Source organism: Suillus subalutaceus, assembly GCF_016647625.1.
Source record: "Suillus subalutaceus strain FC151 chromosome Unknown DFJ58scaffold_15, whole genome shotgun sequence".
Taxonomy (NCBI): domain Eukaryota; kingdom Fungi; phylum Basidiomycota; class Agaricomycetes; order Boletales; family Suillaceae; genus Suillus; species Suillus subalutaceus.
In genome coordinates, this window is record NW_024540264.1 from 136,793 (window position 1) to 149,793 (window position 13,001).

General features: G+C 48.1%; 7 protein-coding genes and 2 non-coding genes across 9 annotated transcripts; 5 read left to right on the top strand and 4 right to left on the bottom strand.

The window, feature by feature from the left end:
• Positions 1-177: 177 nt before the first annotated feature.
• Positions 178-1,507, bottom strand: DFJ58DRAFT_698192 (uncharacterized protein; the record flags this gene model as incomplete). The annotated part of the gene is made up of 5 exons (XM_041383523.1): positions 178-619; positions 681-781; positions 842-1,201; positions 1,255-1,390; positions 1,451-1,507. 5 exons carry the CDS (start codon positions 1,505-1,507, stop codon positions 260-262), a joined length of 1,014 nt encoding a protein of 337 aa, XP_041248074.1. The 3' UTR covers positions 178-259.
• Positions 1,508-1,772: 265 nt separating this feature from the next.
• On the bottom strand, positions 1,773-1,856 carry DFJ58DRAFT_t45. The gene has a single exon. It is a non-coding gene; the product is annotated as a tRNA-Lys (tRNA).
• A 54-nt stretch (positions 1,857-1,910) lies between these two features.
• On the bottom strand, positions 1,911-4,921 carry DFJ58DRAFT_767984 (MCM-domain-containing protein). Its single transcript, XM_041388900.1, has 13 exons — positions 4,754-4,921; positions 4,576-4,702; positions 3,945-4,526; positions 3,685-3,895; positions 3,486-3,631; positions 3,350-3,433; positions 3,054-3,290; positions 2,921-3,004; positions 2,743-2,867; positions 2,563-2,691; positions 2,172-2,511; positions 2,100-2,116; positions 1,911-2,051 (listed from the first exon to the last, which is right to left on the bottom strand). Exons 1-13 carry the CDS (start codon positions 4,897-4,899, stop codon positions 2,039-2,041), a joined length of 2,241 nt encoding a protein of 746 aa, XP_041248075.1. The 5' UTR covers positions 4,900-4,921; the 3' UTR covers positions 1,911-2,038.
• Positions 4,922-5,032: 111 nt separating this feature from the next.
• DFJ58DRAFT_t44 lies at positions 5,033-5,105 on the top strand. Its single transcript has one exon. It is a non-coding gene; the product is annotated as a tRNA-Thr (tRNA).
• Positions 5,106-5,184: 79 nt separating this feature from the next.
• Positions 5,185-6,642, top strand: DFJ58DRAFT_904398 (maintenance of mitochondrial structure and function-domain-containing protein; the record flags this gene model as incomplete). Its single annotated transcript, XM_041394905.1, is given in 10 exon segments — positions 5,185-5,261; positions 5,314-5,390; positions 5,446-5,537; positions 5,557-5,575; positions 5,631-5,719; positions 5,769-6,006; positions 6,056-6,148; positions 6,200-6,300; positions 6,389-6,457; positions 6,523-6,642. 10 exon segments carry the CDS (start codon positions 5,185-5,187, stop codon positions 6,640-6,642), a joined length of 975 nt encoding a protein of 324 aa, XP_041248076.1.
• An 87-nt stretch (positions 6,643-6,729) lies between these two features.
• Positions 6,730-7,981, top strand: DFJ58DRAFT_113828 (uncharacterized protein). Its single transcript, XM_041378687.1, has 7 exons — positions 6,730-6,747; positions 6,806-6,971; positions 7,030-7,053; positions 7,118-7,141; positions 7,205-7,430; positions 7,487-7,547; positions 7,601-7,981. Exons 2-7 carry the CDS (start codon positions 6,875-6,877, stop codon positions 7,727-7,729), a joined length of 561 nt encoding a protein of 186 aa, XP_041248077.1. The 5' UTR covers positions 6,730-6,747; positions 6,806-6,874; the 3' UTR covers positions 7,730-7,981.
• Positions 7,742-8,814, bottom strand: DFJ58DRAFT_767998 (L domain-like protein). Its single transcript, XM_041388901.1, has 4 exons — positions 8,679-8,814; positions 8,585-8,625; positions 8,188-8,523; positions 7,742-8,125 (listed from the first exon to the last, which is right to left on the bottom strand). The coding sequence occupies exons 1-4, from the start codon at positions 8,758-8,760 to the stop codon at positions 7,838-7,840; spliced, it is 747 nt and encodes a 248-aa protein (XP_041248078.1). The 5' UTR covers positions 8,761-8,814; the 3' UTR covers positions 7,742-7,837.
• DFJ58DRAFT_767999 (phosphoinositide polyphosphatase) lies at positions 8,808-11,734 on the top strand. Its single transcript, XM_041388902.1, has 16 exons — positions 8,808-8,910; positions 8,961-9,061; positions 9,112-9,195; positions 9,249-9,523; positions 9,573-9,598; positions 9,657-9,699; positions 9,748-9,781; positions 9,829-10,142; positions 10,194-10,322; positions 10,369-10,487; positions 10,535-10,685; positions 10,724-10,748; positions 10,799-10,965; positions 11,013-11,119; positions 11,162-11,229; positions 11,281-11,734. The coding sequence occupies exons 1-16, from the start codon at positions 8,882-8,884 to the stop codon at positions 11,586-11,588; spliced, it is 1,980 nt and encodes a 659-aa protein (XP_041248079.1). The 5' UTR covers positions 8,808-8,881; the 3' UTR covers positions 11,589-11,734.
• Positions 11,735-11,845: 111 nt separating this feature from the next.
• On the top strand, positions 11,846-12,867 carry DFJ58DRAFT_714312 (uncharacterized protein; the record flags this gene model as incomplete). The annotated part of the gene is made up of 6 exons (XM_041384004.1): positions 11,846-11,981; positions 12,032-12,243; positions 12,299-12,451; positions 12,499-12,564; positions 12,593-12,656; positions 12,740-12,867. The coding sequence occupies 6 exons, from the start codon at positions 11,846-11,848 to the stop codon at positions 12,865-12,867; spliced, it is 759 nt and encodes a 252-aa protein (XP_041248080.1).
• Positions 12,868-13,001: the final 134 nt, after the last annotated feature.

Sequence of the window (13,001 nt, forward strand, 5' to 3'; positions counted from 1 at the left end):
TGGCAGACTGAGACTAGTTATATTGCACGACTTTTCTAATCGGAGGGCTTATTCAAATTCAAATTCGAGCTTTGGCCTATACCATGATGCCCCTGCGGGCAGCCAAAGATCAGCAAATATTGACAGCAAACGACAAGCAAGGTTGATGCTGAAGCAGTCGGCGCTTCCGACGTACATGTCAAACATGCCTGGATGGTGGATAATTTCACTGTGGCGAAAATCATTGCAGCGGTATACGCATCTAAATCTTACTGATTTTCTAATCCTCTACACCCTCCTCCTCCTCAGTAATGAGCCTCTCCGCCTCAAGCGCAGCCATGCACCCACTCCCTGCACTAGTGATAGCCTGTCTATACCTCTTATCCTGCACATCACCGGCAGCAAACACGCCCTTAACGCTCGTCTGCGTCGTTCCAGGGACAGTGATGATATACCCATCGGGGTCCGTTTGCAGCTGCGAGCGCACGAGGGACGTGGCTGGTTCATGTCCGATTGCATAGAAGAGTCCGCGCACGGGTAGATCGCGCTCTTCGCCTGTCGTTACGTTTTTAATGCGGAGGTTTTTGAGGAGGTCGCCGTCGCCTTGGCATTCGGTTGCGACGGTGTTCCAAAGGACTGTCTGTGGAAGCGTATGAGAGGTAGTAAGTGGTAAGGGGGTATAAGAATAGAGGGAGACGTACAATCTTGGGGTGATTCATGAGGCGCTTGGCCATGATTTTAGAGGCGCGGAGTTCGCTACGGCGGACGAGGACGTAGACGTGGGAGCCGTATTTTGTCAGATCTGCCAGAGTCTGGTGTTTGATTTTTGGTCTCATAGAAGAAGATAATCAAAACATCTTACAGGTGGCTTCTTCTGCTGCAGAATCACCACCACCGATAACAGCTAGCGGTTGATTCCTGAAGATAGGGACGGCACCATCGCAAACTGCGCATGCGCTGATGCCGCTTTGCCAGTATGTGACCTCGCCCTTGAGTCCTAACCTCTTCGCGCTCGCACCAGTCGCGATAATGATAGTATCAGCAGTTTCTGGTTCATCGTGTTCCTCACCCTCCCGCCAATAACGGAAGGGGCGTGCAGAGAGATCGATCTTGGAAACGGTTTCTGTGATGATCTGCGTTCCGAAGCGAATGGACTGCTCACGGAACTTATCCATGAGCTCTGGACCAAGGATGCCAGATGGGAAACCGGGGTAGTTCTCGACTGCGGTAATAGATGAGATGCGCTGAAGATAAGAGCGGGATGCATGTACGTACCATCTGTGGTCGTGGTAAGCTGGCCACCGGCAGCGAAACCGTTTGCCATAAAGCCCTCAAAGAGGACAGGGTTGATGTTCGCGCGCGCAAGGTATACAGCGGCGGTGTGTCCTGCAGGACCTGACCCAATTATAACCTGCGCATGACTGGGTGAGTGCCGCTGGGGAATGATGGAAACGAAATGGATGATACGGACGACTTTTGAATGCATCTTTGTGCTCTTTGGGACTTTTGCGTTTGTGAGTGGGGTCATTTTTGAGTGAGTGCAATCCAGAAGGGAGGTGTTTGCAGTTGCGAGGAAGACCTTACTAGGCCTTGCAGAAAGCGAAATGGAGAAAGTATAGATCTCTGACTTTCGCCTGGTCGTCGACAAAACGCTTTCCACATCCTCAGACAGAGACTAGTGCATGCGCATCAATGCTGACATAGCTCCTGTAGCAATCCAACAAGGAAGTACTAGTTAAAAGGAAGGTCGAGATATCATTAGAAATGAAGAGAAGCAAAACATGCAAAACATTAGCCCACCGCGAGGGTCGAACTCGCAGCCTTCAGATCGCCTAGTCATAAGAGTCTGACGCTCTATCCGATTGAGCTAGGCGGGCGACATCAATGCGTCCACGAGTACCTCTATCAAGCACAGGAGGAATAAACAGACACGACTAAGGACAAAAATGTTGCATCCACATATCTACATAATACCTTCGATAGGTCTGACTGGGGGAGACTATTTATCTACAGACATTCAAAGCAAACAACAAATGGATAACATCGTTCGTACAATACGTCAAACACCGACCCTGTAGCAACATTCAAGTCGTGCCCTGACATTAGAATAAATAACTTACCGATGCACGACCTTTTTCTGCAATGGACATGGGTTATCACCTCATTTTCGTGGTCCGACATAGAATGCTCACCTGACCAGAAAATCGTATCACTTCCCTCTTCTCAAGGATGAAGAGTGTCCGTTCCAGTGCGTGATTCGAGTAGCCCTGCTGCGTCACAAATTCCCTTACTAAACTTTGATAGCTCGTGCTCCAGCCCACGGGAAGACGTCTTCGCAATTCCTTCTCTATCCGTGACATCTCGTCATTCAGCTCGCCACGAGACATGCCATCGACGGAACCAGCCGAGACAGCGTCCATTGTTGAGAACTTGAAAAGCCGGATGGCTTCCTCGACATGATGATTCTGAACAGTAGGTGATAATGTCATCTTGGCAAGCGATTCCGATATTCGGATGATGGCTTCTAGTTGGCTGTAAAAGGTGTCAATCTCGACAGCAGTGGATCTGGCGGTGGATACCAACCGAACTGTTATCGGAATTGAACTCCTTTCGTCGTTGTCGCGTTCCACTTGCTGAACCTGCTTCCGAAGACTGACGAAATGACTGCTAAGCATTTCTTGAGCATCTGGAGATAACCGCGGTGCGCATTTGCTGAAGACCACATAATCAGCTTGCCTTTCAGGAATAGGGGATACTTCAAACCTCTTGCAATACGAGATATACCGCTTCATTTTGTCGATATCAATTTCGCCAACAGCTTCTCCATTGTCGTCCGTACTCTGATTCGGCCGGTTCATGTGGATGTTCATGACGTGCTTGGCAATCATCTAGATATTTTGGTCGTGAGTAAAGATTTAGGATTAAGGAAATGGACACTGACACGATCTCGCTGTTCGTTGTGCTCGTCTTTGACAATGAAAATCATATCAAAACGTGACAAAATGGTTGTTTGAAAGTCGATGTTCTGGATACCATGTCAGCAAACTGGAAAACCCCCTGGTGAAGCAGAATACCTCGCCGGGGCTCCGACCCTCGTCATATCGTCCCCAAACTGGATTTGCTGCTGCAAGGACACTTGTCCGCGAGTTGAGCACCGTCGTGATACCAGCCTTCGCTATCGAAATGGTTTGCTGCTCCATAGCTTCATGAATGGCAACCCGATCTTCATCGCGCATTTTGTCAAATTCGTCTATACAGACAACCCCAGTATCCGCGAGAACCATGGCACCACCCTCGAGATAGAACTCGCGCTGTGATGCGGAAAGTTAAGACAAAGAGCAAGAATTTCTGCAAGGAAATTGACACTTACAGAGACTGCATCACGCTGGACGACAGCTGTTAATCCAGCTGCGCTAGAACCCTTTCCAGAGGTGTACACGGCGATCGGTGCAACCTGCGGGATGCAATGAGAGGGCGTACAACGCGGGATTGGTGCCTTTGCATACCTTCTCGACAAACTTGAGCAGTTGACTCTTTGCTGTCCCTGGATCTCCGAGCAAAAGAACATTGATATCGCCTCTCAACCGCATACCGTCTGGTAAGACCTTCTTAGAGCCACCGAAAAGCAGACATGTAATCGCCTTCTTGATGTCTGCGAAGGCAATGAGCACAGATTAAAAAGCCATTTCGGAGTTCGCAACGAACCAAGGCTGCCATAAATACTTGGACCAACACTCTTAGCAAAAGTTTCATAGAAACCATCGCTGCGTGCCATTTCGCCAAATTCTTCCTCCTCTTCAGGAGTGAATTGCACTCCAAAAGGATTTGAGGCGCCCCCGCCGGCAGTCGGCGAAGACATTTCGATGTGAATAAGGCGAAGATAAGGTTGTCGAAGTGCAGCAGGGCCGGCAGATTTCTGTGATAATTTGGTATGTGTATCCGAGGGAGATTGAGATGATACTCACGTTCTTTGCCGAATTGAAAGTAGAATAAATTCCAGTCGCGACTATTCGTGAGCCAGGTACGACCTTGCCCGTTAGGTATCGGTCTGCAGAGAGGAGCATGTGTCGTGGAAGTTCACCGACTGGAACCATATCTGGCGCCTCTTGCAGTTTCAGAGTCTGCTGGTCAACAAAGGCCGACTTTGAGTGAACGATGATGTAGGGGTCCAGTGGACAATCCTTCTTCTGGTTCTCCAGCTCTGGTGCATCACAGACTCTTGGTAGGCCACGATCCGAGCCATTGCCTATTCCGCCAAGGCCGCCAGCGGGGTAAATAACTTTTGTGGACCGGCAAGCACGACATTGAAGATGAAGCTTTGTTGCTCGCGAGGAAAGGACAGAGGCGGAAATAACAATTCCCGGTATACGGACCAGCTTGTTCATCGTATTTGCAGTCAAGTCGCGAACACGTTGCATCTGGAGGCCAGATTTGATGGTGATGTGGACTCTGGGGATTGATTGGAGAGCAGCCTCTGCGCGTTCATCAGAGCCACCAGCTAGCGGGAATAGGATAGTACGAGCCGCTTTAGTAGCCGCGTTCTCAAACTGTACGTGCTCTGAGCTTCGGGTGCAAGAACACGGGAATTGTAATCACCAGCGGCAAGATATCTGCCGGTCTATCCTGAATTGCATGCGCTAGCTCATCATTATACAGACCAACGTGACGAAGATCGACCTCCAGCTGGTATTGCTTAAGGAGCAAGTTTGCACGAAGCTGGTCTCTGTAAGCTTATTTAATAACTGTCAGACATCCAGTAAATAATAAAACTGACCTGTAGATGAATTCGCCTCCGACGCGATATTGCAACAAAAACTCTAACAAGAGTTTCTCGGTTTGGGATGGAGAGTCAGGAGACGCAACGGCTGGTGGGTCGTGGACCGAGACGGTGAACACATGATTTCCGTCGAAACCTGACATTGATGAGCGAAACAGAAAGGAGTATCTTTTGCAATGAATGAATGTGGAAGACGCGAGGCATATTATTCTTTAGGGCCGACAGATACGCGACATCCTTACGGATTTAGTCATTTGAATATTACTAAATATTAAATCCCGTTTAGCTCAGTTGGTAGAGCGCGTCACTAGTAATGACGAGGTCAGTCGTTCAAGTCGGCTAATGGGAAATCTTTTTTGTCTCCTATTATTTTGTCTGCCGGATCAGCCGATCCAACGCTGTGGCACTCGTCAATCTCACTGTTCATCATGACCTCGCAAATGGATACAGACGAGCAATCCATAGTCCTCCCCTCTAGTACAACATCCGGACTGACTTTGTCGCTGTTGGTCTACTTTCTGTCTGACACTGTTAATAACGTTGACGTCGTCGTCCAGGCATCCCCTGCCGATCCTCAATATTTCCGAACATTTGACGAGACTAAAGCTTCAGACTCGATCCAATTCACCTTTCGGCATGTTCATTTCTCTCTCGTGCTCATTACCTCTTACTGACAGCAGACTGATCAGTCCTCGGCGCATTGCTAGGCACCCAGAACGGTCGAGAAGTCGAGATTGTAAACACCTTCGAACTTGCCACAGAAGAGGGTCGCGATGACCTTGTAGATCATGACTTTTTAGGTGTCTAGACGAGATCAGTGTAAGTTTTTCATGTGATTCCCATCCTCGCTGGCCGAACTATTTCCTTGTCGAAGATAAACAGGTGTTCCCCTCTTTAGAGTTCATTGGATGGTACACAGTAGCTCCTCTACCGACTTCTCGTCACATCGCGTTACATGAGCAGGCATGCAGATTATTCCCGAGTTCTCATTTGCGAAGCTCATAGCCCACAGTTTACAGGGTACTGCTCGACGCCGCTCCTGCTTGTCCTACAACCCTCCACGATAACTTCTTCATCGTCTGATATCACTGGGCAAACCCTTCCTTTCAAGGCTTATGAGCCCACCATCGAAATAAGGGATAAGAAAACACGTTCCGTGTTCATAGAGGCACCATATAAGGTAGAGACAGGTGAGGCCGAGCGTATTGCTGTCGATTGGACAGCCAAGGGTGGCGGTGGAAGTACCAGCCGTGGGTGAATTGTTCCTTCTACTAGTGCACCTCATCATCCTCTCTGCAGTTGAATCTCATATTCAGTCTCAGCGGGCAGCAGTCAAAATGTTACATGAGCGAATATTGGTTCTTGTACAGTATGTGACAAACGTGATCGCAGGTACGTTATATGCGCCAACTTGAAATGCAGGATATATACATTTGTACGCAGGTCAAATTCCCACAGATCATACAACTCTTCGATCTTTGTCTGCCTTAATTGCCTCGTTACCGGCCAGTGAGAATAAGGGCTTCCGCGACGAATTCAACACTGTTTGTACCTTCTCTACTTCATACCCTCCACTGTCCATCTCTGTTCGATATTCGCGTTACCCCTTATTCACTCTAATATGCCATACAGGAGTATGAAGACGTCCAACTGACTGCGTTTCTCTCATCGCTTACGAAATCGACAAACATTTTGAATGACGTGAGTGATATCCAATTGTCAGTTTCCCGATTCAGTCTTGATCAACATGGGCGCTTGCTATGTAGCTTGTCGACAAGCACCTTGTACTCATAGGAGGATCGCGGGACGATCGCACTCTAACTGTAAGGAGGAGGGGGATGGGAAGACAAGGGACGATGCCAGGGGATTGGGCGATGCACCCTTAGTTACTTGAAGAATGTTGTGCCACGTATTGTGTATCCCTTCCTTACCTGGCGTCAAATACTCATGGGTCATGCTTGCAATTGGAAGGTGATTTGATGTTTACTGGAGTTCGTATATTTGCATTGGTATATAATTGTTGTCTTGGACTGACTCACGTTTAACTAGTAAGTCTGCCACGTACTATAAGCGAGACTCCACTCCTACACTCTCACCAGCTCTGTTTCCCAGTTAACCATGGCACACGTTGAAGTCTTATCACTAACCTCCCTCCTTGGTACGCTGTCGCCTAAAGGCGTTTACATTCTGGGTTATGGCTGGCTTTATGGGATGTGTAAGATCGTATCATCACACATCTCCACTGCTTGTACTGACACATGAGACTGATCTAGCTGTGTGGGTGTCATTCTTTGGAGGTATGAGACTATTTATATTCATCACGAATCCGCCTCTCTGACGGATGGATATGTACATGTTCAGGAATAATTGCTTTGCGGGCATTGCGTTCGTCTTTCCGATTTACGTGTACTTCGTGCTGTCAATAATCAACTTATTTCGTTGAAACAGCCAGGCACCAATTTGGTGCTCTTCAGCACAAGACCTTCCCGGTCTACTTTTCTTCCTCGCTTGGACTCTCCTCGGCTTTGTTGGGGCTTTGGGCATATGCTCATCCCGGACTTCTTGCCAACATCACCAGCCCTCTTCGAGCTGATGTTGCACAGGCATATGTGCTCGGAACTGTCATAGCGTTACAGAGCTGCAACCAGTTAGTCGTCGGGCCAATGACTAGCAGGCAGGTAGAATGTAGTTACACGAACGTCAGGTACTGAATTTGCATGTACCCGACAGCACTATGTTCCAGCGACACAAGTTGGAGAAAGAAGAAGGCAAAGATCACAATGAACCCGGGGTAAGCTCTTGCTATTCTTTCGATCATAACAACGCACTGATAAAGATTTGCAGGTTTCTGCCCAAATGAAGGCTTTGAATGCGAAGTTTGGAATGTTGCATGGCATCAGCTCGCTGGCCAACTTGGGTGCAGTCATTGCCCTGACCTTTCACGGCCTATGGATCGGAAGCTACGGGTTGTGAATCACTTTCAGGGTATCATAAATCTGTCCTAAGAGCATCCGTGTAGTTCTCAACTGTGTCAACAGCCAGAGTAGATATTACGCAAAAATACAGTTTTAAGCAGTACAGTCATGCACCTACAGACTCCATGGATGGCATGTATCCTTCTCTCAAACTTCTCTCCAGTCTCCTGATCTCCTCGATGGAGGTTGCCTTTGCGATGGCCAGTTTGACTTTCTCGGCATCTTCTTTTGACATCAACCGACCTGCCTTCCCTGACAGCGCCGCTGGCTTGGGCTCGTCAAGAGTGACGGCTGCTTTTGATCCCTGCTTCGATACGGTGGTGGATATCGTTGCTGCAAGGGCAGTAGGTAAACCTTCTGCCGTAAAGAACAAAGACTTCCCCGCCTCCCGCTCCTGAAAGGTGCGAGTGTGCTGAGCTATCGACCCGCGCTGAGTTTTGAACGTCGTGGGCGCACCTTATCGCGAATCCTTTGAAAATCCAGAACTCTCAGCGATGGTATTCTCCACGCAAGCCACTCGCGATACCATTTCTTTTCCCTCACGGGGTTACCCAACAGGGCAAGGTACTTCAATCCCTTAATCTCCTTGAGAGGCTCGAGATCGCCAAGCTCAACGATACTGTTACCAGTAAGGACAAGAGTTGTTAGATTAGGAACTGAAAGGTGGATTGAGGGTGAAATCGAAGCAACTCGGTTGTTGGCAAGAAGGAGTGTTCTCAGTCGCTTAAGCAAGGGCAGATTACCCAGCACGGTGACCGAATTATCTGTGAAATCTATAGCATCGTGCTGGTCCTATTCCAAATGCAAGTTGTAATATCCGCTGGCACGATATACATGAGGCCAATACACGTACCTTGGTCACACCAAGGTTTTCAATAGTAGGGATTTTGTAACCTTTGGAACGATATGAACATGGTTCGAGATGCAACTGATTTTTACGAGCTCACCTCGTAGATCGAGCTGCCGCTCTTTTACGGGGTTAAGTGCAGACGGGGCCTGCGCGAGCAGCTCGGGGGTGAGCTTGACCATGTCGGCTCTAGTCAAGCGTTGAGGTGCACGCTACGTTTCAGACTCAGACAACGAAGAACAAACGAGGAAACAGCACAACACTTACGACGCGGCGCGGTCAACGCATTCCTTCCTGACCACCATGAAGCCCATATACCAGAGACTCAATCTGTGCGACCCGCTGCTCACTAAATCTTACTTTTCTACTGACTTTTTTGCAGATTTATTGACGGCCAGGATGCCTACACATTTGTCCCCGTGCAACCCATTGGAGCGCAGTCTCTCACCATACACAGGGCTACCGGCGATATAGTACTCAATGGTAAGCTGCCTTGAATATGTGGTATTACAGCTATATGTGACTCTACTCAGCACCGAACACACCTGTCCATCCTACTGCCTCGAGATACGGCAAGACAATTTACGGGATCTTAGGAATGATTTCACTAGCTCTTTGTGCGTGCTACGACTTCCAGAGCCCGCTTGCATATACTGATCACATATTGCAGCGGAGTATGTGATTGTAATGACAGGCCGCGAACACCGTGCGCGCTTCATGGGCCACGACATATACCGCGCGGCTGATTTTGACATTCTGCCTCTAAATCCCAATGTCTCTGTCCAGAATCCCCCCAACCCAGTAGAGGGACACTTGTTGGCATTGGTTCGGTCGCATCTCCTGGGTGGACACTTCTTATTCAGCTACGGCTGGGACTTGACGAGGAGACTCCAAGCACAGTGGCAAGACCGGGACAACGAAGAGAAAAAAGCCTTGTGGGAGGTGGTGAGTACTGAGGTATGCATTTGAAGCCGCGAAAATGACCCAGTATTAGGCCGACGACAGGTTTTTCTGGAACAAGTTGGTCGCTCATATAGTCGTGCAGAATGTGCATGTTGACATTCGCGACTTCTCACAGATTCTTACAGTCTAGGCTCACAGACACAGACATCGCACAAGATGTGAGTCGTTTTCCTCGAGTTTTAGTACGCATCTCATGATTTATACAGCTCAGTCCTTACATTCTCCCAATTATCTATGGCAGTAAGTCTGCGCCTCAATCTTTCTGCTAATTGTTTGACGGCTTTTAGCGTTCGACATGCGTACAGTATATATCCATGGACACCGCATTCAGCTTTGCCTCATCAGCCGACGATCGCGCTATCGTGCAGGCACGAGATACTTCCGTCGTGGCATCGATCATGAAGGCCATGTTGCCAACTTTAACGAGACCGAACAAATTCTCCTGGTTGTTGAGAAAGCCGCGGGGCGCTTATCGTTTTCTGAGAACTTAACGCACAAACTGAGCTTCACTCAAATTAGAGGCAGCGTGCCTGTCTTCTGGGCTGAGGTCAACACACTTAGATATAAGCCTGATTTGCAGGTTATGGACCTTCAGGAGACGGTAATTTTACTTCTTATTTTTGATGGGTGTCATTGTTTTGACCGCTTATAGGTTGACATGATTAAGCTTCACCTTCGAGATCAAGTTTCCCAGTATGGCAGTCAGGGTCTCATCAACCTGGTGAATCAAAAAGGTCGCGAGCAACCAGTAAAGGAGGCCTACGAACGCGCTGTTTCCAAAGTACGTTGCCGTTACATTACTTCCGCATCTCATTGATGTGTTTTAGGTTGAATTCCCGGACGTGAAGTATCAATACTTCGACTTCCACAATGAGTGCAAACACATGCAATGGGATCGTATTAGTGTTCTTATCGAGAAGATGCAAGAGGACCTCATTCAGCAAGGGTTCGGACGAGCAATCCTCAAAAGTTTCTTTACTAATGTACATGCAGATACTTCCACCTCGACACGGCACAGGATAAGGCCGTACAAATACAGACAGGCGTGATGAGGACAAATTGTATGGACAATCTGGATCGGACGAACGTAGTCCAAGCAGCGCTAGCGAAATGGACGCTTAATCAGCAGTTGAAAGCCATTGGGGTAGTGTCCTGACAATGAGGAACTGGATGACTTTGAAGCAGTTGACCAGAGGTTTCCGTGAGAGTAAGGTTGTCGCTACAGTCTCATCATTGCATACTCATTACGCTATTCAGTGTGGGCCGATCATGCGGACTTAATCTCGAAGGCATATGCAGGGTCTGGGGCGCTTAAGACAGATTTCACTCGTACAAGTAGGCGAACGAAAATAGGTGCTCTTCAAGATGGGTACAAGAGTGTCATGCGATACATTAAGAACAATTATTTCGACGGCGCTAGACAAGTTCGTGTTTCCCAGAGTTTGACTTTACTGCCCTGACAGATTTACAGGACGGATTTGACCTTGTTACTGGAGCTTGGACTCCTCAGAAGAATCCAGTCACCGCCTCATCCTTGATTGCTGATACGCGACCATTAACCATCCGATCGGTACGTTTGTCCGCACTCGGAACAGCTCATTGTTGAATTTGCTCCTTCAGGTCCCTTACATCTTGCTCGTTCGCACTATTCATGATCTGCGCTGGACTTACTCTGCCAAGGACCTCAGGTTAGCTGCAATCTACAGCATTTAGCTGAATTCGCTGACTGGTAGCCGCAGACTACTCGCTATTGTATTACTTCATGTTGTGGTTCGTTATTGCTTCATTGGCTGTCATATTCATGATGGTGCATGGCATCGAGTATGTCTCGTGGCCGCGGCTTATTCCTCCCACGGATATCATCCACTACAAAGGACCAGGATTCCGCTCAGCTCACAACGGGAAGGGTTTCACTGGCCCTCTAGCTCAGAAGTTGGATCTCTCTGGTCAATTAAATGGCTTTAGTACCAGGCTACTCTTAAACGGGCGTAAGAGGGCTTTAACAGTCAGTGGGATGGAAGAGGGGACGAAGAAGAGAGTGGATTGAGACCCGTTACTGAGCTATGTTATGAAGCACCTATCAATTATGTTATCCAGAGTTTATTTATTTATCCTTCTGCAGTCATGTCGACCTCTTTCGAGTTCGTTGGATTGCTCCGCAAGGTAATTAGATCGATCATGCCTTACATAAGCCTGGAAAATTTCCCATTTTGGCGCCGCAAATAGAATCCAAACTCCGCTGTGGCGCGTCACGCTAGCATATGTCAGGCTAGAGCATAAATTCTCCTGTGTCCTTTCCTCACCATGTCTGGCAAAAAACGCGCTTCCCCCGGCGCAGACGTCGAGAAAAATCCTCTGGCAAATGTCGAACTCAACGATGAAGATGCTCAAAAACTCCAGAACATTCAAAAAGATATCCAACGCGTCGAACTCGTCATAGGTGAGCCTCCCAGTGAAATGCCCTAGAGAAAGCAATAACACAAATTCAAGAGCGCCAGGCTATGGAAAAACTGAACCCGGTCTACGAAAAACGCCGCGCTGTTGCTAAATCAATAGAGAAATTTTGGCCTGTGGCTCTTATGAACAACACCATGATCTCTTTTCATGCACAACACACTATTGATCAACTTGCGCTGAGCTACCTTGAAGATTTATGGATCGTTCGCGATCCTAAGGAGCCACGATGCTACACTATTGAATTCGTGCGTCATTGTTGATATGCGCCACGATAATCAACACCCTAAATTGTCATGACAGTATTTCAAGGCAAACCCATACTTCACTGACTCCGTCTTGAAAAAGGAATACAAATACGTACCTCCACCTGCCGCTTCAGACGACAACCCCGATGAGGATGGTATCACCGACTCCATGCTCGAGTTCTCCTGGGCCCGTGATGTCCAGCCTTCCGTAAGTTGTGTGCGTCCTCACGGAATCATCTACTAACCTTGTGGTAGGCAACTCCTATTCATTGGAAGGATCCTGAGAATGCTCTGACTAAACTCCACCCCCGCGTGGCTGAGGTGGATGGGGATGACGATATGCCTGCAGGAAGCTGGCAGCTTCTTCAACTTCTTTGAGATTGCAGATGACCCCTTTGAGGTGAATAGTGTCGGTCAGTTGCCATAGGTGCCTAATTTGACATATTTTCCAGATTGGCACGCAAATTGCCAATGAGATCTTCTCCTGAGGCCACAGATTATTTTATGGGTAATGTTGCTGGTGACGAACTTGATTCTGAGGAGGAGGACAGCGAAGATGATGACGATGATGCTGAAGAAATTGATTTGGAGAAACCAAGGGCGAAAAAACAAAAGAAGGAATAGATGCTATCACCACCATCTATTCGATACACGTATTTATGTCTTGTCAGCTGCCCAGCTTGACTGTCTTATTGGCTTATCACACTCGTGATTGTTTACAGTAGCACCCATTCTCGTGTGGTTTTCTTGAGTAATCT

Bases quoted from the DNA above. Each gene is read 5' to 3' on its own strand.
- DFJ58DRAFT_767998 (XM_041388901.1), bottom strand. From the start codon at position 8,760: ATGGTCAAGCTCACCCCCGAGCTGCTCGCGCAGGCCCCGTCTGCACTT. The intron at 8,524-8,584 runs GTACGTGTATTG...CATTTGGAATAG, and splicing joins AAAACCTTGGTGTGACCAAG to GACCAGCACGATGCTATAGA. The intron at 8,126-8,187 runs GTGCGCCCACGA...CGCACCTTTCAG, and splicing joins TTCAAAGGATTCGCGATAAG to GAGCGGGAGGCGGGGAAGTC.
- DFJ58DRAFT_767984 (XM_041388900.1), bottom strand. From the start codon at position 4,899: ATGTCAGGTTTCGACGGAAATCATGTGTTCACCGTCTCGGTCCACGAC. The intron at 4,703-4,753 runs GTCAGTTTTATT...ATAAGCTTACAG, and splicing joins GGAGGCGAATTCATCTACAG to AGACCAGCTTCGTGCAAACT. The intron at 2,868-2,920 runs GTCAGTGTCCAT...CAAAATATCTAG, and splicing joins ACAACGAACAGCGAGATCGT to ATGATTGCCAAGCACGTCAT.
- DFJ58DRAFT_113828 (XM_041378687.1), top strand. From the start codon at position 6,875: ATGGCACACGTTGAAGTCTTATCACTAACCTCCCTCCTTGGTACGCTG. The intron at 7,054-7,117 runs GTATGAGACTAT...GTACATGTTCAG, and splicing joins GTGGGTGTCATTCTTTGGAG to GAATAATTGCTTTGCGGGCA. The intron at 7,548-7,600 runs GTAAGCTCTTGC...AAAGATTTGCAG, and splicing joins AAGATCACAATGAACCCGGG to GTTTCTGCCCAAATGAAGGC.
- DFJ58DRAFT_767999 (XM_041388902.1), top strand. From the start codon at position 8,882: ATGAAGCCCATATACCAGAGACTCAATCT. The intron at 10,488-10,534 runs GTTCGGACGAGC...ATGTACATGCAG, and splicing joins GAGGACCTCATTCAGCAAGG to ATACTTCCACCTCGACACGG. The intron at 11,230-11,280 runs GTTAGCTGCAAT...TGGTAGCCGCAG, and splicing joins TACTCTGCCAAGGACCTCAG to ACTACTCGCTATTGTATTAC.